The 22,208-nt window shown below is 43.9% G+C and overlaps 1 protein-coding gene across 3 annotated transcripts in view; it reads left to right on the top strand.

Moving 5' to 3' along the window:
• The window catches only part of azi2 (5-azacytidine induced 2), a 123,237-nt gene that overhangs the window by 18,589 nt on the left and 82,440 nt on the right, over window positions 1-22,208 (top strand). The window contains exons 2-3 of one of the 3 annotated variants that reach the window (XM_068059682.1): window positions 7,854-7,941; window positions 21,747-22,038. In XM_068059682.1, coding sequence (XP_067915783.1) covers window positions 21,805-22,038 — 234 coding nt within the window. In that variant the 5' untranslated portion in view covers window positions 7,854-7,941; window positions 21,747-21,804. Of the gene's footprint in view, window positions 1-7,853; window positions 7,942-21,743; window positions 22,039-22,208 lie in introns of all 3 variants that reach the window. The other 2 variants (XM_068059691.1, XM_068059675.1) reach the window with 2 other exon arrangements.

Genomic DNA, 22,208 nt, shown 5'->3' on the forward strand with positions numbered 1-22,208 from the left:
GAAAAGCCGTTTATTATTATGTTATCTTCTAATCATCTCTTTAAGGCCTTCTCATCTCCCTTTTCACTTCTCCACTACATTTTCTATATTCTTGATTTTCTTCTGTATCATGGGTTAATTTTATTGTGGGCCTCCCTTTTTTCAGTGTGCTTTGTCATTCAGTTTTTACGCAAAACTTTATTCTTTGATTTCTTTGTATGAATATATTTTGTAGTTTATCTTCTGATTAAAGATTTTGTACTGATTTTTTTGTTATTCGTTCCTGGGATGTGGGCATCGCTGGCTAGGCCAGAATTTATTGCCCATCCCTATTTGCCCTTGAGAAGGTGGTGGTGAGCTACCTTCTTGAACTGCTGCAGTCCATGTGGGGTAGGTACACCTACAGTGCTGTTGGGAAGGGAGTTCCAGGATTTTGACACAGCGACAGTGAAGGAACGGCGATATAGTTCCAAGCCAGGATGGTGTGTGGCTTGGAGGGAAACTTGCAGGTGGTGGTGTTCCTATGTGCCTGCTGCCCTTGTCCGTCTAGGTGGTAGAGGTCGCAGGTTTGGAAGGGCTGCTTTGTCCTGGATAGTGTGGAGCTTCTTGAATGTTGTTGGGGCTGCACCCATCCAGGCAAGTGGAGAGTATTCCATCACACTCCTGACTTGTGCCTTGTAGATGGTGGACAGGCTTTGGGGAGTCAGGAGGTGAGTTACTCGCCACAGCATTCCTGGCCTCTGACCTGCTCTTGTAGCCATGGTATTTATATGGCTGCTCCAGTTCAGCTTCTGGTTATTGGTAATCCACAGGATGTTAGTGGGGGATTCAGCAATCGTAATGCCATTGAATGTCAAGGGAAGATGGTTGGATTCTCTCTTGTTTGAGATGGTCATTGCTTGGCACTTGAGTGGCGTGAATGTTACTTTCCACTTATCAGCCCAAGCCTAGATATTGCCCAAGTCTTGTTGCATTTCTACACGGAGTGCTTCAGTATTGAGGAGTCACGAAGGCTGCCTAACATTGTGCAATCATCAGCGAACATCCCCACTTTTGACCTTTTATGATTGAAGGAAGATCATTGATGAAGCAGCTGAAGATGGTCAGGCCTAGGACACTACAATGAGGAACTCCTGCAGTGATGTCCTGGAGCTGAGATCATTGACAACCACAACCATCTTCCTTTGTGCTAGGTATGACTCCAACTAGCGGAGAGTTTTCCCCTTATTCCCATTGACTGCAGTTTTGCTAGGGCTCCTTGATGCCATACCTGGTCAAATACTGCCTTGATGTCAAGGGAAGTCACTCTCCCCTCACTTCTTGAGTTCAGCTCTTTTGTCCATGTTTGAACCAAGGCTGTAATGAGGTCAGGAGCTGAGTGGCCCTGACGGAACCCAAACTGAGTGTCACTGAGCAGGTTATTGCTAAGCAAGTGCCGCTTGATAGCACTGTCAAAGAACAAAGAACAGTACAGCACAGGAACAGGCCATTCGGCCCTCCAAGCCTGCGCCGATCTTGATGCCTGTCTAAACTAAAACCTTCTGCACTTCCGGGGACCGTATCTCTCTATTTCCATCCTATTCATGTATTTATCAAGATGCCTCTGAAACGTCACTATCGTACCTGCTTCCACCACCTCCCCCGGCAGCATGTTCCAGGCACTCACCACCCTCTGTGTAAAGAACTTGCCTCGTGCATCCCCTCTAAACTTTGCCCCTCGCACCTTAAACCTATGTCCCCTAGTAACTGACTCTTCCACCCTGGGAAAAAGCTTCTGACCATCCACTCTGTCCATGCCACTCATAACTTTGTAAACCTCTATCATGTCACCCCTCCACCTCCGTCGTTGTAGTGAAAACAATCCAAGTTTATCCAACCTCTCCTCATAGTTAATGCCGTCCAGGCAACATCCTGGTCAACTTCTTGTGTACCCTCTCCAAAGCCTCTGTCCTTCTGGTAGTGGTGACCAGAATTGTACCAGAATTGTCGATTACACCTTCCATCACTTTACTGCTGATTGAGCATAGACTGATGGGGTGGTAATTGGCTGGGTTGGACTTGTCTTGCTTTATGTGTACAGGACATACCTGGGCAATTTTCCACATTGCCGGGTAGATGCCAGTGTTGTAGCTGTATTGGAAGAACTTGGTTAGGGGCGCGGCATGTTCTAGAACACAGGTCTACAGTACTATTGCTGGAATGTTGTCAGGGTCCATAGCCTTTGCAGCATCCAGTGCCTTCAGTCGTTTCTTGATATCACGTGGAGTGAATCGAATTGGCTGAAGACTGGCATCTGTGATGCTGGGTACTTCAGGAGGAGGCCGAGATGGGTCATCAACTTGGCACTTCTGGCTGAAGATTGTTGCGAAAGCTTCAGCCTTATCTTTTGCACTAATGTGCTGGACTCCCCCATCATTGAGGATGGGGATATTTGTGGAGCCACCTCCTCCAGTTAGTTGTTTCATTGTCCACCACCATTCACGACTGCAGTGCTTAGATCTGATCCGTTGGTTATGGGATCGCTTAGATCTGTCTTTTGCATGTTGCTTACGCTATTTGGCACGCAAGTAACCTGTGTTGTTGCGTCAACCTGTTGAAGCTACACCTCTTTTTGAGGTATGCCTGGTGCTGCTCCTGGCATGCCTTCCTGCACTCTTCTTTGAACCAGGATTGGTTCGCTGGCTTGATGGTAATGGTAGAATGGGTATGGTAGCCATGAGATTACAGATTGTGGTTGAGTAGCATTCTGCTGCCACTGATGGTCTACAGCGCCTCCTGGATGTCCAGTTTTGCATTGCTCGATCTGTTCGAAATCCATCCCATTTAGCACGGTGGTAGTGCCACACAACACGATGGAGGGTATCGTCAGTGTGAAGATGGGACTTTGTCTCCACAAGAACTGTGCTATCAATGCTGTCATGGACAGTTGCATCTGCGGCAGGCAGATTGGTGATGACGAGGTCAAGTATATTTTTCCCTCTTGTTGGTTCTTGTCTGGATATTTGACTTCTATCATCCCGCAATCATATAGTCATTACGACACAGAAAGAGGCCATTTGGCCCATCGAGTCCATGTAGGCTCTCTCGAGCAATCCAATTAGTCCCATTGAGTGTTCTATCCCCTTAGCCCTGCCAGTTTAATTCCCTCAAGTGCCCCTCCAATTTCCTTTTGAAATCATTTGTTGTCTCCACTTCCACCACCCTCATAGGCAGGGAGTTCCATGTCATGACCACTTACTGCATAAAAAAGTTCTTCCTCACATTCCCCCTGTATCTCTTGCCCAAAACCTTAAATCTGTGTCCCCTAGCCCTTGTGCCATCAGCTAATAGGAAGAACTTTTCTTTGTCTACCTTATCTAAATCTGTCATAATCTTGCACACCTCTATCAAATCTCCTCTCAATCTCCTTTGCTCCAGGGAGAACAACCCCAGTTTCTCCAACCTAACCTTGCAGCTAAAATCCCCTATCCTTGGAACCATTTTGTTAAATCTCCTCTGCACTCTCAAGGATGCTAACATCCTTCCTAAAGTGTTTGACCAGAACTGGATACATTACTCTGGTTGTGGCTTAACAAGAGCTTTATAAAGATTCCGCATAACTTCCCTGCTTTCGTACTTAGTACCTTTTATGAAGCAGAAGATCCCATAAGCTTTGCTAACTATTCTCTCAATATTCCTATCACCTTCAAAAATCTATGCACATGAACCAACCCCCCACACCCAGGTCCCTCTGTCTCTGCATACTGTTTAGAACTGTGCCATTAGGCAGAAAGTGCAATGGAGAACCAAGCTCTTATGGAAGGTTCAGAGGGGAAGTGTAAAAATAAATAAGAGAAGCAAAGAGAGAATGAAAAGAGACTGGCAGCTAACATCAAAGGGAATCCCAAAGTCATTTTAGGCATATAAATAGTCATCTTCATCCCTTCTTAGGCAGTCCCTCGGGAACGAGGAAGACTTTCTCCCAATCCAGGCTTGTGGGTCCTTAGGTGACTGAATGTTTCCGAAGCATATGGGAGGGCAGGTAACACTGTAACCCTGTAGACCATGAGCTTGGTGCCAGGCTTGAGATCTTTGTTGTCAAGCACTCTTTTCCTCAGGCTACCGAAGGTTGCACTGGCACACTAGAGGTGATGCTTAGTTTCATCATCGATATCTGCCTTTGCTGAGAGGAGGCTCCTAAGGTATGAGAAGTGATCCACATTTTCCAGTGGTTCGCCGTGGATCTTGATAGGGGGGTAGTGTTGTGCTGCAGGAGCAGGCTGGTAGAGGACTTTTGTCTTCCAGTTGTTTAGCTTAAGGCCCATTCTTTCATACGCCTCCATGAATGCATCGAAGGTTTGAAGCTCTGCACCTATGTAAGCATCGTCCGCATACTGCAGCTTGATGACGGAGGTTGGGGGTGACCTTGGTTCTGGACTGGAGGTGATGTAGGTTAAATAATTTCCTTGCTGCCTGAGTCTTTGTAGAGTCCTTGATACCATCAACATTGATTTTCTTACGGCAGTGCTTCCACTGCCACTGCAGTTTTTGGACTGGGTTTATGGAGATAGTAGCTCGGATTAGGCGATGGTTGGTCCAGCAGTCATTGGCTCCTCTCATGGCACGGGTGATGCGAATATCCACGACATGCATGCATTCTTCAGCGCAGTCAAGACTATTTACGGCTTAAGTACCCAAGGACCTACCCCACTGAGAGCAAAGAATGGAGTGGTGCTGATCAAGGACAGAGTGACAGTCAGCGCTCGTTGAAAGGAGCACTTCGAAGATAATCTTAGTCCTTGATACGAGTGCCGTTGACCACATTCCACAGCATGCTACCCGCCACGACCTCAATGTCATGTAAAGGCATTTGACTTCAGGGGATGGGTGGTTCTCTTTTTTTTTTCTGATTGTGGGGGAGGATTCTTTACTAATCTCCCCTTTGTCCTCTGGGACACAGGTGTTTGTGCGGACTCTACTGCGCTCCTCTGTGACACTTTGACTAGGTGAGGCATCACCCTCACGGTTTCTCTGCCACTTAGGGGTCTGTCTTTGTCTCTGCAGGTTCCTGTAAATGCTGTTAACAACTCTGGTGGGGTTCTTCTATTGTCTGCATTTACATAGGAGGATGTGGGGTCTAACTTTACAAATTTCTCCGGGTTGGCTTACCAGACAGTAAGGGTTTTCATCTGGGATTCCTCCCAGGCTTCCTTTAACTTGCTCTCTTGGTTGCTTTTTCCCTTCTCTTTTTCTAACCTTTTGCCAGCCTTATGCCTGCCTGTCCCCTTTTGTTCTCGGTGGGGGTCCCTTACAGTTCCCCAGTCCTCTGTTGGGGGGTCTTATGATCACCAGTACAGGACTTAGGGGTGCAGGTTTCACAGTAGGTTGGTGTTTCCCCTCAACCTGGCAAATTTGGAAACTCCTGCAGTACTCCATCTTTGTGGAGTTCTGGCCTGTCAAACTGCTGTCTTATGCAGGCTTTAGTCTTTCGTATACCAGAATGTACAGCCACTGTAGTCTCATGGGCCCTTCTTAATATTTCTCTCCAGTAACACTGTGGCACCACTAACAGGTGAACTACTGCCCACTCCTTGCTCTTCGGTCTGTGAGGAGAACTCCATTTCCTCATCAGTGCCTCATTGTTTAAATAGTAGCAATCAGGGACTCCCTCTGCTTCACTTTCAGACTGGGAAGCCTGTACTAACTTGCAATACTGGGTCGGCGTGCTGAGCCTCAGCTAGGGAAAATTGATTTAATTAATTCCTGTGTCTTCTAACTTCCCAAAGAAAGTCTCGGACAGACAGACCTCATGGTCATCTGCCTGCAGTTTCCTCTGGGGGAGCTGGATTGATCATGGCCTAGTCCACTGCACATTCAGGGAAACTGCAGGGAACAGTCTCCTGCCACTGCCCTGTCTCTCTGACCTGCGGTCTGTCTTTCACTGCGGGGGTGGTGGAGGCACGCTACCACCTTCACCCCTACCAGATCATTACCCAGGAGCAGGCCAACCCTGTCCATCGGCAAACTAGGGACAATCCCTATGAACATCGGTCCCAAAACTGGGTTACTCTCCAGTACTAATTCATATGCCCCGGGGATAGCATTTTTTGTCGGTTCAAAATTTGAACATAATCTGGCAACATGGAATAAACCTCATGGGCTTTTCCAGTTAGCTTGCTTTGTAACAAAAGAGGCCAGGACTCAGCAGGCCTTGTCAGTTTCTCAGAAGACACGGAAAACGCTTCCACATCTTCCTCATTGAATTCTGGAATTAGTTGAGCTAGTTTTAACCATTCTTACCCAGCCCTGAATTATGCTCCTCCATATTGGCCATGCTTTCACTGGGGTTACTCTGTTGCCCCCTAGTTAACTCAAGTCGTCTCAGCTCTCTTTTTCTTTGCATTCTTCTGGAAGGTTCTTTCTCTTTGTCTCGCCTGTCTCTTTCTTTCTTGCTTGCTTTCTTTCTCCTCTCTCGCTTTCTCTCTCTTTCCTCTCTATCTTTTTCTTCACCTTCCTTCTGGAAGGCTTTATTTCTCTCTCCTGCTTCTGTCTTTTTCCCTTTCCTCAAATTCAAGTTTCCTCTGTTCCAGTTGTATCTTTGCTGACAATACCCTGTCGGAGTCTGCTTCTAACCCTGTTTTTGCATACTCAGATTCAAGGGAAAAATGGTTAGCCTCTAGTCTTAGGAGTTCAGACTTTCTAGCCTTGGCATGGACAGTAATCCCACACTGCTCAGCCATTTTTCTCCGCTCCTCCGTAGACTGTGCTTTTAAGAATAGTTCTTAGACGGGGTGCAGCAAATTAATTCTGGTGGTTGGATATGGGCACTGAAGGTAGAGGCCACATATGAGAAGCTTAAGGAACTAATTCTCCAGGAAGAATTTAAAAATTCACTCCCTCCGTTCGTAAGAACCCATGCAGAGAACCAGAAGGTTTCAACAGCCAGACAGGCAGCGGAAATTGTTGATGATTGCGATTTTTTATAAGCCTGAATCCTTTGTCCGTCACCCCCACAAACCTGAGAAGGATAGAAGGTGGGAAGGCAAGTAGCCAGGGACAAGAAGGGACAGCTGGCAATGCCCCGGGATCTCCTCCTCAGACCAGAAAGGAAGATGCTGAGGGTTTAAGTGAGGTCAGCAAGCCTAAATGTTACCATTGTCACAAGGTGGGACACCTTCGTGCAGAATGCTGGAACTTGTGGGGTAAAACCAAGGAACTTATTGGGGTACACAAAGCCAATGCAGAGAAAGGGGCCCTGCGAGCGTACAACAGGCTGTAGCTCTGACTGCACCTGTAAGGCTAAATCCAAAATCCACTGAGTGCAGGGGTTGTAAGATACCTGAGAGTTATAGGGAATTCTTGTCAAGGGGAAAGCTAACTCTTTATCCCTCAAGTGAGGCAGGTAAACCTACAGTAATACTTGGGGTTACAGGAGCCAACCAAACACTTTTGCTGGGGTAAGGCATAACATTTCCACCAGAGAGCGCATTGAATGGTGAGGTTTTAGTGAATGGTATTGGCGGGGAGTATATCCCCAAACCTTTGTATCGGGTGCGCCTAGAGTGTGACCTAATGTTTGGAACGGTAACTGTAGGAGTTGTCCATAGTTTGCATAGATGGAGTTGACCTATTTCTGGTGAATGATTTGGCTGGAGCGAAGGTCGTTGCTTCTCCAGTCATCACAGAAAAACCAAGTGAAGTTAGAGACAACAGTTACACGCAAAGGTTCCAGGAATTTTTCCTTCGTGTGTCGTAACCCGAACAATGGCTAAACAGGTTCCATTGTCAGAGGTAAAATTAGCACCACAGACGGATAACCGAATATCTGAGACTTTATTTGGAGATTCGGATAATATGAGGAAATGTTTAATAAGTCTTCTCTGATCATGTTTCAGCAAGCCGATCCAGAGTTAAATAAAGTGGCGCAATCAGCCCTAACAGAAGCGGAGGCAAAAGGACTTCCAGAAGGCTACAATATTAAAGGTGGGAGTCTGATGAGGAGTCAGAGTTATACAGCACAGAAATAGGCCCTTCGGTCCATCGTGTCCATGCAGGCCATCAAGCACCTAGCTATTCTAATCCCATTTTCCAGCACTTGGCCTGTAGCTTTGTATGCTATGGCGTTTCAAGTGCTCATCTAAGTACTTAAATGTTATGAAGGTTCCTGCCTCTACCACCCCTTCAGGCAGTGTGTTCCAGATTCCATCACACTCTGGGTGAATTTTTTCCTTCAATCCCCTCTAAACCTCCTGCCCCTTGCCTTAAATCTATGCCCCCTGGTTATTGACCCCTCCGCTAAGGGAAAAAGTTTCTTCCTATCTACCTTATCTGTGCCCCTCATAATTTTGTATGCCTCTATCGGTTCTCCCCTCAGCCTTCTCTGCTCTAAGGCAAACAACCCTAGCTTATTCAGTTTCTCTTCATAGCTGAAATGCTTCAGGCCAGGCAACACCTGGTGAATCTCCTCTGCACCCTCTCCAGTGCAATTACATCCTTCCTATAGTGTGGCGGCCAGAACTGTACACAGTACTCCGGCTGTGGCCTACCTAGCGTTTTGTACAGCTCCATCATAACCTCCCTGCGCTTATATTCTGTGCCTTGTCTTATAAAGGCAAGTATCCCGTATGCCTTCCCAACCACCTTATCTACCTGTGCAGCTGCCTTCAGTGATGTATGGACAGGTATACCAAGATCCCTCTGACCCTCTGTACCTACTAGGAAATGGAGACCTCACACACCTGCGGACAAACGATGGACGGTTTTTCGTATAGTGGTGCCGGGAACTATTAAGGATAGCCCGTGAAATTCTTATAGCTGGATATGTGGGGATCCTGAAGACCCAATCACTTATAAGTCAACATTTTTACTGGCCAGGTCTTTCTGGAGGAAAGCCAACTTCAGTGTGGTAAGAACGGAGATGGGGCAAATAAATTGGAGTCAAAGGTTGGCAGGAAAAACGGTTGCTAAACAATGGGCTACCTTCAAAGCAGAGAGAGTTCGGGTACAGTCAAGGTATATTCCCGTGAAGGGGAAACAAATTCCGAGATATTTCCGGGCAGAAATTAAGATAAAGAAGAAAAAGTGTGCTTATGACAGATATCAGGTAGAAAATACTATTGAGAACCAGGCTGAATATGGAAGGACCAGTGGGGAAGTGAAAAAGCAAATGAGAGAAGCAAAGAGAGAGTATGAACAGAGACTGGCAGCTAACATTAAAGGGAATCCCAACGTGTTCTATAGACTTCTCTTTGGCCTCCTTATCTCGAGAGACAATGGGTAAGCGCCTGGAGGTGGTCAGTGGTGTGTGGAGCAGCGCCTGGAGTGGCTATAAAGGCCAATTCTAGAGTGACAGGCTCTTCCACAGGTGTTGCAGAAAAATTTGTTTGTCGGGGCTGTTACACAGTTGGCTCTCCCCTTGCGCCTCTGTCTTTTTTCCTGCCAACTGCTAAGTCTCTTCGACTATAGACTTATAAATAGTAAAAAGGTAGGAAAAGGAGAAGTTGGGTCGATTAGGGACGAGAAAGGGGATTTACGCATTGAGGCAGAGGGCAAAACTGAGGTATTAAATGAATACTTTGCCTCTGTCTTTACCAAGGAAGAAGATGCAACCCAGGCAGTGGTGAAAGAGGAGGTAATTCAGACACTAGAAGGGTTTAAAATTGATGATGACTTATTAGATCGGCTCTCTGTACTCAAAGTGGATAAAGCACCAGGACTGGTGAGATACATCCAAGGATACTGGGGGTGGAAATCGCAGAGGCACTAGCCATAATTTTTCAGTCTTCCTTAGACTTGGGGGTGATGCCAGAAGACTGGAGAATTACAAACATTACACCCTTGTTCCAAAAAGGGGGTAAAGATAAGCCCAGCAACTACAGGCCAGTCCGTTTAACTTCGGTGGTGGGGAAACTGCTAGAAAGAATAATTCGGGTCCAAATTAATAGTCTCACGGACAAATGCAGGTTAATTAAGGAAAGCCAGCATGGATTTTTTTTAAGGGAAAATCATATTTAACTAACTTGGCTAGAGTTTTTTGAGGAGGTAACAGGGTTGATGAGGGCATTGCAGTTGATATGGTGTATATGAACTTTCAAAAAGTGTTTGATACCGTGCCACACAACAGACTTGTAAGCAAAGTTATAGCTCCTGGAATAAAAGGGACGGTAGCAACGTGGATATGAAATTGGCTGAGTGACTGGAAACAAAGAGCTATGGTTAATGGTTGGTTTTCGGGCTGGAGGAATGTTTGTCGTGGAGATCCCCAGGGGTCAGTGTTGGTACCCTTGCTTTTCCTGATATAATTAAAGATCTAGACCTTTGTGTACAGGGCACAATTTCAAAGTTTGCAGATGATACGAAGCTTGGCAGCATTGTGAACTGTGAGGAGGATAATGTAGAACTGCAAATGGACATAGACAAGTTGGTGGAATAGGTGGACAAGTGGCAAATGACGTTCAATGTGGAGAAATGTGAAGTGATTCATTTTGGTACAAAACACATGGCGAGACAATATAAAATAAAGGGTACAATTCTAAAGTGGGTGTAGGAGCTGAAGGAGCTGGGTATATATGTGCATATATCATTGAAGGTGGCTGGACATGTTGAGAGTGGATAATAAAGCATACAATATCATGGGCTTTATTAATAGGTGCACAGAGTGCAAGAGCAAGGAAGCTATGTTGAACTTGAATAAGGCACTAGTTCGGCCTGAGCTGGTGTATGGCATCCAATTCTGAGCGCTGCACTTGAGGAAAGACATGAGGGCATTGGAGAAAGTACAGAAAAGATTCACGAGAATGGTTTCAGGGATGAGGAATTTCAGTTTTGAAGATAGACTGGAGAAGTTCAGACTGTCTTCCTTGGGGAAGAGAAGGCTGAGAGGTGATTTGATAGATGTATTCAAAATCATGAGGGGCCTGGACATAGTAGATAGGGAGAAACTATTCCTACTCATGAAATTATTGAAAACACGAGGGTACAAATTTAAAGTAATGTTTAAGAGAAGCAAAAGGACATGGAAAAACGTTTTCATGCAGCGAGTGGTTAAGGTCTGAAATGCGCTGCCTGACAGTGGTGGAGGCAGGTTCAACTGAAGCATTCAAGACGGAATTAGACTATTGTATGAAGAGGAAGAATGTGCAGGGTCACAGGGAGTAGGCGGGGAAATGGCACTGAGGGAATTGCTCTTTCAGAGAGCCGGTGTGGACATGATGAGCTGAATGGAAACCTCTTGCTCTGTAACAATTCTGTGATTCTCGTCCTTCTTGGCCCTTCCCTATTAGTTCATCAATGGCATCTTGATTTGAAAATATATTGGAGAGAATTTAGATTATTTTCTTGTATTTGTTGGCTAACGCTTCAGAACCATCAGTCAAACAACTATATTGTTATCCAGTTCGGCTGGAGATGTAGTTGTGAAAGTCAGCAGCATTTTCACAGAAGATTTCACACTTTCTGACAGCCCAACCTGTATAACGTGCCTTTTGCCAAGTCTATCAGGAAGGATGCGTGCATAAGAGGGGTGACAATCCCAGGCAGCGGAGGCGCTCAGTTCAAAGCTTCCCTGTACATGGACATCATCTTCTGCTTGGATTTGCTGTCAGTTCACAAACTGATGAGCGTCTGCGACTAGTTTGAGCTGGCCTTGGGAGCCAAAGTAAATCGCGGCAAGAGCGAGGCCATATTCTTCAGGAACTGAGCCGACTGATCCTCTGTCCCCTTCGTTGTCAGGTCAGATTATCTGAAGGTGCTGGTGTAAATCTGAGTTCTTTTTGCCTTCAGTCTGGTTCAGTAAATATACCGAGTCGGATGTGTAGGTAAAATCAATTACTTTATTTGCGCATTTAGCCGGTTGACTTACTCTAATGCAACGACAATGACTCCACCTAGAGTCTGTCTGGTCCACTAGAGTAAGTGAAGTTTTTTGATACAGGTACTACTGTTTATACATTAAGATTCAAGCTACACCCCCTTGTCTAACCAATCAGTGCGATACAATTCGACTTCACCCACATGGTGACATGCAGTACATCTGTTACTGAGGTTACATTACACTCCATTCTCAATACATACTTGTTACTAATAAAATATTGTTTTGTACCAGCAAGATAAAACAAAGCGGACAAGCAAGCTAATTAGCAAGAGCATAGGAATCATCAATAATCATTCTAGTCTCACTCCCTACATGGATCATGAGTCTGTCTCTACCTTGTGACAAGTAATTGCGGCGCATCCTGCTATCTCTATTAGATGTACATTCCTGAATGTTTCGTGCAGTCTGCAGCTACATCAAGTAGTGGCAGTTCACGAAGATAAGAGGGGCCTAGCACTCCTTATCACTCACACAGGGATGGACATCATTTGATTCACAGGAGTCCATTTGTTCCAAACCACAGGGAGTCACACAATCAGGCCATAAAGAACAGATGTCCTTGCAATTACCAGTGTTGGCTAGTCTTTACAGTCTCACACGCTCTGCCTTTACTTATAACTATTTCATTGTGGTTTCTGCCACTTAAAATCAAAGCTCAGCAGAGCTACTATTCCTAACTTGGCTATATTTCCCATTAAGCATAGTGCCATGCCTTTCTGCTCACTTCCACACTGGGGAGAAGGCTGCCAACTGCCTCCCAACGTTGCCCCCGAAGTGGCTGCGGCAGGGAACAGCCCGTTGCCCACCTCCTTCTGCAATGTGCCTTCGCAAAGCAGGTCTGGAAAGAGAGGCTGTGTTTTTTTTTTAGAGATACAGCACTGAAACAGGCCCTTCGGCCCACCGAGTCTGTGCCGACCATTAACCACCCATTTATACTAATCCTACACTAATTCCATATTCCTACCACATCCCCACCTGTCCCTATATTTCCCTACCACCTACTTATACTAGGGGCAATTTATAATGGCCAATTTACCTACCAACCTGCAAGTCTTTGGCATGTGGGAGGAAACCAGAGCACCCGGAGAAAACCCACGCAGACACAGGGAGAACTTGCAAACTCCACACAGGCAGTACCCAGAATTGAACCCGGGTCGCTGGAGCTGTGAGGCTGCGGTGCTTGCCACTGTGCTGCCCCACGCCACTGTGCCGCCCTGTGTCGAGGCTTATCCCAAGCAGCTCCATAACACAGGACCCTGTGCTCTAGAGTCTGTTCCTAGGGACGCACACTGCAGGGTGGATGGGCATACTGACCATAGCACCATGATGCAGGAGGCCATTCGAGTGAGCAGCGTGGAAAGGAATTATGGTAGTGGTAAGGAACAGGATAGTCAGGGGAATAGATACTGTTCTCTGCAGCCATGACTGGGAGTTCTGAAGGTTGTGTTGCCTGCCTAGTGCCAGGGTTAAAGACATCTCCTTGCAGCTGGAGAATAACATGGAGTGGGAGGAGGAGGATCCAGTTGTCATGGTGGATGTAGGAACCAACAACATAGGTCGAACTCAGTGAGGTTCTGTGGAAGGAGTTTTAGGAACAGAGTTCTAAATTAATAAGCCTGAACCTCAAACGTAATAACCTCTGGATTACTACTGAGTCATGCGCAAATGGGGTCAAGCAGATTAGAGAATTAAACTCCTGGCTCAAAGAGTGTCATGGAAAGAGGGGTGTTTTGATTCATGGGACACTGACACCAATACTGGGGGAAAAAGGGAGCTGTTCCATTGGGATGCTGAAACCAAGTTGGGATCAGCGTCCTGGTGAATTGTATAACTAGGGTTGTGGTTAGTGCTTTAAACACAAAGTTGGAGGGGATGCAAGGGGTGTTATGGTAGCTGAAAAGTTTAGAAATCTAAAGATTAAAGACGAGGCAACTGTGCAGTTTAGCGATTTGGGTAGAGACCAACTGAGTGGGACAGGAAGGGAGAGATAGTTTAACAGTAATAGTGTATCAGCGAACAAGGTCGAAGCAAAGGATGGTGGTTAAAAAATAAAATTAATGGCTCTTTATCTGAATGCACGAAGCATTCGTAACAAGGTAGATGAACTAGTGTTACAAATACAGATAAATGGGTCTGATATAACCGCCATGATCCTGACGTGCTTGCAAGTTAACAAAGGTTGGGAAATCTATTCCAGGGTACGCAACATTTCAAAAAGACAGACAGAATGGAAAACAAGGAGGAATAGCCCTGATAAAGGATGACATAAGGACAGTAGTGAGAAAGGATCTTGGCTCAGAAGATCAGGAAGTAGAATCAGTATGGGTGGAGATTAGGAAACACAAGGGTCAAACAATGCTGTTTATAGGCTCCCTAACAGTAGTTGTACTGTTGAGTAGAACATTAAGCATGAAATAATTGGAACTTGTAACAAAGGCAGTGTAATAATTGGGGGAGGGGGGAATATTAATCTTATAGACTGGACAAATTCAATTGGCAAAGGTAGTCTGGAAGATAATTTTGTAGAATGCTTTTGTGACAGTTTCCTAGAACAATACCAACTTGTGGAACCAACTAGGATAAAGCTATTTTAGATCTAGTATTGTGTAATGAGGCAGGCTTAGTTAATAATTTCCTGGGAAAAGGAGGTGATAATACAATTAAATTCCATATTACCTTTAAGAGCAACATACTAGTGTCCAAAACCAGAGTCTTAAACTTAAAGCCAATTACATAGGTATGACGGGACAGCTGGCTAAGGTTGATTGGGTAAGTAGACTGAAAGGTATGGTGGTAAATCAACAGTGGTAAACATTCGAGGCAATGATTTAAAATTTTGAACAAAAATATATTCCATTTTTTAAAAAAAAACAGTTGGCTAATAGGCAGGAAACAGAGTGCAGGCTGCAACGAGTGGAATGCTGCAGGGGTTAGTGCTGAACTTTCAACTACTTAAAATCTATAGTAATGTCTTGGATGAAGAGACCAAGAGCAATATATCCAAGTTTGCTGACCATACAAAGCCAGGTGGGAATGTAAGCCGTGAAGAGAAAAGGTTGCAAAGAGATATAGACACGTTAAGTAAGTGGGCAACAAGGTGGCAGATAGAGTATAATGTGGGAAAGTGTGAGGATATTCACTTTGGTGTTAAGAATAGAAAAGCAGAGTATTTTTTAAAAGGCATGAAAATTGTAAATGTTTAAAGACTTGGGTGTACTCGTACAAGGAACCCAAAGTTAACATGCAAGTATAGCAAGCAATCAGGAAAGCAAATGGCAATTTGGCCTTTATTGCAAGGGAGATGGAGTACAAGAATAAAGAAGTCTTGCTGCAATTGTGTAGGGCTTTGCTGAGACCACACCTGGAGTACTGTGCAGTTTTGACTTTCATATCTAAGGGAGGATATACTTGCCTTGGAGGCAGTATGGCGAAGTTTCATTAGATTGGTTCCTGGGATGAGAGGGTTGTCCCTGGGATCAAAGGGTTGACCTATGATCGGCTGAGTAAATTGGGCCTGTATTCTCCACACTTTGGATGAATGAAGGGTGATCTCATTGAAGCACACGAGGGGCTTGATGGGTAGACATTGAGAGGTTGTTTCCCCTAGCTGGGGAATCGAGAACACGGGGGCACAGTCTCAGGATAAGGGTGATCATTTAGGTCTGAGATGAGATATTTCTTCACTATAAGGGATGCGAATCTTTGGAACTTTCTACCTCAGAGGTTTGTGGATGCTCCATTGTTGAGTATATTCATGGCTGAGCTAGATAGATTTTCAGTGTCTCAGGGAATCGAGGGGTAAGTGGAGTAGATGAGAAAGTAGACTTGAGGCAGAAGATCAGCCATGATCATATTAATGGTGGAGCAGGCTTGAGGGGCCTGTCATGCACATGGGCTATGCCCGAATGAATTTATTTTTAAATTCAGGTTTCCAACACTGGAGACGACCCCCTTAAAGGGTAAACACTGAAACAATGGGACCCGAGAGAGATTGGAATTCTTAGACTTGCACTAATTGAAGTGTAAAAGAGAGAATATGCTGGGCCATCATGTGACACACCTTCCATCTGAGTGAAAATGTGCAGTTTCTTTTCTTTACACCAGACAAGTACCTGAGTTTGACCAGTGCAGGAGCCAACTGGGCTCTGTCTCTCTCTCCCTGTCTGCCAGCCAGTTATTGCTGCAGAGACCCTGGAAAGAAAACCATCTGCATCACTGACTCCAAGAAAACCCTGAACCAGTTGGCCACCTCTGCCAGCCAAAAACTTCAGGGCTACAAGTTCAGCCGGAAGACAACTGAATTACCAAACTCCACAGGCTGTATATTCTTTTTTTATTAATTCGGACTCTAATCCAACCAGTCTATTCTTCTTAATTCTGTGGTGTGTGTGTGTGTAAGTTGGAGCATAGTTTATTATTTTGCTTAGATCAGGCTTTGATTTTAAATACAATAAACTAATCCCTTTCTTGCTTTAACTCAAGGAAACATGTCCATTTGGTTCTTTTATAATCAGAACACATAAAGGGTTAAACAATCAGTGAATTGGTAAGCATATCCACTGTTTAAAAGAAATAAACCCTGTTGTGGTCACACGTAGAGGAGCAAGAGGGGTTGCCTTTCAACCCCTCCTCACCTGATCGTAACAGGCCGTATGATCTCCTATGATCTCTGATCTATGAGGTTTACCAGGATGTTGCCTGGTCTGGAGGGCATTAGCTATGAGGAGAGGTTGGAAAAACTCGGATTGTTTTCACTGGAACGACGGAGGTGGAGGGGCGACATGATAGAGGTTTACAAAGTTATGAGCGGTATGGACAGAGTGGATGGTCAGAAGCTTTTTCCCAGGGTGGAAGAGTCAGTTACTAGGGCACATAGGTTTAAGGTGCGAGGGGCAAAGTTTAGAGGGGATGTGCAAGGCAAGTTTTTTACACAGAGGATGGTGAGTGCCTGGAACATGCTGCCAGGGGAGGTGGTGGAAGCAGATACGATAGCGACGTTTAAGAGACATCTTGACAAATATATGAATAGGAAGGGAATAGAGGGATATGGGCTCCGGAAGTGCAGAAGGTGTTAGTTTAGGCAGGCATCAAGATCGGCGCAGGCTTGGAGGGCCGAATGGCCTGTTCCTGTGCTGTCCTGTTCTTTGTTCTATCTCCTATTTCTTAGTTTCTTATTTTTGTTGAATCAGGGGTTCTACCGTGAGCCTCAAAGTTGGTCTACTGCAACCTCGGGGGAAAATAGGACTCTATTCGCATAGAACTATCTCTCTCATCCCTTTTAAATTTTACTTACTACAGAACAGGCTTAGGGGGTTGTATGACTTACTCCTACTATTTCCTATTTCTTGGGTACATGCCACCAGTCATGAAAGCAGATAATCTTAGGAGTGTAGCGGCTCTGTATGCTGTGGAGTGGGAAAACACTAGTTGAAGCATTTACTCCACTATGCTTTGGCAGTGATGCAATTTTGCTTCTTGTCCCTTTTTCTGGGAGGAGCACTCTGGTATCAGTGGAGTAGTTAGTTTTAAAGTTTCCCACGATCAGCTGAAAAGAATGTCTCCCAGTTTTCATTTAGCTAAATTGGGGGTTGAGTTATAAGATCATTGATAGAAGTTGTAACTTGCAACTTCAGGATAGAGATGTAAAGAAAATCAGTGGATGAATCGCTTGTCTTATGCCACTTCTTAGTAGCTGGTTACATAGTGTGCATTTACTAAGGACAAGTTTCGTGCTTTCTTTTTTTTTAAACACTTGTACTTTATTGTCTTGGTAAATTCTCCTTGTTGGATCGACCTGGACTAGCAGCTCTTCTGTCAGAGGCAAATGGACAACTTGTTCCAGACCTTTGGCAGAGCTCCGTTTGGTTGCCAGGACTTGTGACTTGCGGTCTAGGCTGGTTAAAGGAACATGAGTAGGCCTTTCAGCCTTCGAGCCTGCTCCGCCATTCGATAAAATCATGGCTGATCTGGTTGTGGTCTCAACTCCACTTTCCTATCTGCCCACACCGCCCCCCCACCCCCAGCCATAACCCTTGACTCCCTTGTCTGTTGTCATGAACGTGCTTCCATTGTTAATATTTTTTGAAGACTTATGTTCAAAAGACTGTGGAAATACCTGAGGAGATGCTGGACTTGTTTTCTTTTCTAAAAGGTTCACTGGAAAGACACTTGGGACTTTGTTTAAAACCAAACACTTACTGAAAGTCGCATGTCTTAAGCTAAGTAAACAGCTGGCTATTGGAGTTGTTTACAGAGAAGTGACATGTCTAGATTTATGGTGGTCAGGAGTTGATTTCATTTTTGGATATTGTTTGGAGTTCAGTTGGGGTCTAAGCCTGCTAAGAGAGAGAAGCTACCAGCTCACCGTGTTCCACCTCTTTGAAAAACCCTGAGAATCTAGTGTGAGAACTGGAGAAACTGATGCAGCATTTCTCCTGAGAAGCTTTTGCAAGACTGTCTCTTGACATCCCCTCAACAAACTGCTTCTGAAAAGATCCCAGTGACCACCACATGTGTCTAGTGACACCCATACATGTGTACCTGGATACCAGTCCAAAGAACCGTCTGGAACAATCCATTTCTTATCCTTTTTCTTCAAGAATTAACAAGTATTTGACCAAAGTATTTTTTTTGATTTTTGTAAAGTTGATCTCTGCAGAGAAAGCTTCTTTATTTTTCCTTTTTAACCAGTGTGTGTATGTGTTGGATTATTTAGAAGGGAATATATTTATACTTCATATTTCAACCTGTGTGTTAATAAGCTTTGCATCTTTATTGAATGAGTCTTGTGGAATACTTGAATTTTGTTGTTTATTAAAGAAACCTGGTTGGCAGATTTTTATTAAACTAAAATAGATCAAGTATATAATTGGCTTTATCGGTAACTGGGTAAAACATTTAAATATATGTTGTGACCCGTGGAGAAGTGGAACTAGAGAAAGACAGTGCACTCCTCCACCTTGGTCATAACACTCTCAAAAATCTATCTAACTCAGCCTTGAATAAATTCAATGACCCTACCTCCACTGCTTTCTGGTGAAGAGAATTCCACAAACTAAAGACCCTTTGAGAGAAAAAATTCTCATCTCAGTCTTAAAAGGGAGACCTCTTAGTCTTAAACTGTGTCCCCTAGTTATAGCCTTCCCCCACCAGAGGAAACGTCCACTCTGTCAAGTTACCTCAGGATCTTGTATGTTTCAGTAAGATTGCCTCTTGTTCTTCTAAATTCCAATGGGTATAGGCCCAACCCGTTCAACCTTTCTTCTTAAGATAAGCCAGAATTTGTCGAGAGAAGCAGTTCAAAGAAGGTTCAAATGCAGTTATATCCTTTTTCAAATAAGAAGACTAAAACTCTACACAGTACTCCAGGTGTAGTCTCACCAAGCAGTAAAACTCCCTGACTTTTATACTCTATTTCCCCTTGCAATAAACGCCAACACTTCATTTGCCTTCCTAGTCACTTGCTGTACCTGCATACTAACCTTCTGTGATTCATATACTAGGACATCCAGCTCCCTCTGTACCCACCGAGTTCTGCAACCCCTCTCCATTTAAATAGCATACAGCTTTTTCTATTCTTCCTGCCAAAGTGGACAAGTTCACACTTTCCCACATTATACTCCATCTGCCAAAGTTTTGCCCACTCACTTAACCTATCTGTATCCCTTTGTGGATTCTTTACCTCTTCTTGCCAACTTACTTCCTATCTTGATGTCATAGGAAAATTTAGCTACCATACATTCGGTCCCGTTTATTCAAGTCATTAATATAAATTGTAAATAGTTGAGGCCCCAGCACTAATGTCTGTGGCACTCCACTAGTTACCTATTGCCAACCTGAAAAAGACCCATTTATCCCTATTTGCTGCTTCCTGTTAGCTAATCAGTCCTTAATGCTAAATTGTTACCTCCTACACCACGTGCTCTTACTTTGTGTAGTAACCTTTGGTGTGGCACCTTATCAAATGCCTTTTGGAAATCCAAGTACACAACATCTACAGGTTCCCCTTTATCCACTTTGTTACTTTCTCAAAGAACACTAATAAATTAGTTAAACACGATTTCCCTTTCACAAAACCATGTTGACTCTGTCTGATTCCATTATGATTTTCTAAGTATCCTGCTATAACCTCCTTAATAATGGGTTCTAGTAATTTCCGTATGATGGATATTAGGCTAACTAGCCAGATTATGGTATAATCTGATATTTTTCCCCTCCTTACTGTTGGGGAGGAGGGTTTTGGGTTAGACATGAAGAATTTTGATAAATGCTCATTTATATAGCACTCTTCATGACCACTGGGCATCTCGAAGTGCTTTACAGCCAATGAAGTACTTTTGAAGTGTCGTCACTGGTGTAATGTAGGGAACACGGCAGCCAATTTGCACACTGCAAAATCCCACAAACAGCAATGTGATAATGACCAGATAATCTCTTTTTGTGATGTTGATTGAGGGATAAATATTGGCCAGGGCACCAAGAATAACTCCCCTGCTTTCTTCAAAATAGTACTATGGGATCTTTTACATCCACCTGAGCAGACAAGATGGAGGCCTTGGTTTAATGTCTCATCCAAAGAATGACCCCTCCAAAAGTGCAGTAACTCCTTGAGTACCATATTGGAGTGTCAGCCTTGATTTATTTTGTGCTCAAGCCCATGAGTGGCACTTGAACCCAGAACCTTGTGCCTCTTAATTATTATTATACTGAAATAGAAGGAGTAATAAACTGCCAGAAGAATTCAAGGAGACAGTTTTGGATAATAAACATGCACTTAAATGCACAAAGAATGAGAATGTAATTTAGAACAATAATAAACAAAGTATACCTTAAATTATAAACTTTCCAGTTCAGTGGCAAACTGATCTAGGTGCACCGCCGATATATTAAATCTTTAAAAAGTGATTGAATGTTTTTTTTTTAAAAAGAAAAGCCTCTGAGAAGGCGAATGGGATTTGGGGGTTTATATCAAGATTCACAATTTTAAAGACCTTTATCAGGTCACCTTTTTTCCTAAAGTAAAAAGCCCAACCTGTTCAATCTCCCCCAGAAGCTGTACTTTGAGTTCCTTGTAAATCTATGAATTTTCTCCAGTGTTCCTATGTCCGTTCCATAGCATGGAGAGCTCAACAGTGTGCAGTATTCGCTAAAGAAAGTGTGCCACATTTACTAGGGATGAAGGGGCTGAGTTACTGAGGTATATCCTCTCGAGCAGGATTTGACAGGTATTCAAAATTATAAAATGAATAAACACGATAAATAAAAATGATATCTGTTGTGATGTAAGCAAAGACATACGGTCAGCATCTCAGGATCAGCAATAGTTACATAAAGGAGGAGATTAAGAGAAATCATTTAAGGTAAAGCATTATTAAAATGTGGAAGATTTTGCCAGAAGTGGCCAATGCTAAATCGAAAGCAGCATTCAAAGTGACACTGGGTAGTAACCTGAATATGAGTGTGTACGAGGAGAAAACTGGAAAATTGAACTGTATAAAATCAGCCTCTATGAGGGGCCTAAATGCAAGTAAGAAGGGCTGTGCTCACAGTTCCAAGTTTCATGCCTGCATCTCAAATGCTGATGGAGCTGCTCAGAGGTTCACTATTATTTCAGAATTTCAAAAAAGATTGAATAAGAGGGAAGAAAATATCTAATTGAATGAGTGCACTTAAGTTAAAAATGGGCAAACCCTAGATGCAACAGAGAATCTTTTTGCATTTTGATATAAGGGAGATGAAAATGCCTATATGGGCCCTGTACATGAATCCAACAGCAAAGTGGGCTGAATGATTTTTTTTTTTTGGTGACCTTTTCATATATTCTGAAACAACAGTTATCAATATGCAATGTTGTGTTTTCTTATGAGGACATACTACCTGCATCAAATTTGTTTTTTTAATTTTGTTTGACAAGTAGCCTGTGCAGATCAGCAGAAAAGAGGCTTCTGCCAACGTTGCTGGGACTCTATGAAGGTATGAACATGGAAGGACTTACTGTAGAAGACGATATCTCTATATTGAACCATGAAGAAGCAAGTCATGAAGTAACACATTTCAGACATAGCCCTGAAGCAGCAGCTTCAGGTGATGAATCTGTTGCTTCCCACTTTGCACTTGTCACAGCCTATGAAGACATCAAAAAACGACTGAAGGAAACAGAGAGTGAAAATTCTTTCCTGAAGAGAAGAACCCGGATGTTGGAAGAAAGGGTAAATTGTTTTGTGTTAAACTGTACAATTATAATATTTGACTTTTTAAAGAATTTATTTAGTCATTAGAGATTAATATTTCGCAATCTCTTTCTCCCCCAATTTACTTTCTTTCTCGCTCTGTCGTCCTCTGTAACAACGCCAACATCTCTTCCCCCTCTTCCCCCCCC

This window comes from Heterodontus francisci, chromosome 2 (assembly GCF_036365525.1).
Source record: "Heterodontus francisci isolate sHetFra1 chromosome 2, sHetFra1.hap1, whole genome shotgun sequence".
In the NCBI taxonomy this organism is placed as follows: domain Eukaryota; kingdom Metazoa; phylum Chordata; class Chondrichthyes; order Heterodontiformes; family Heterodontidae; genus Heterodontus; species Heterodontus francisci.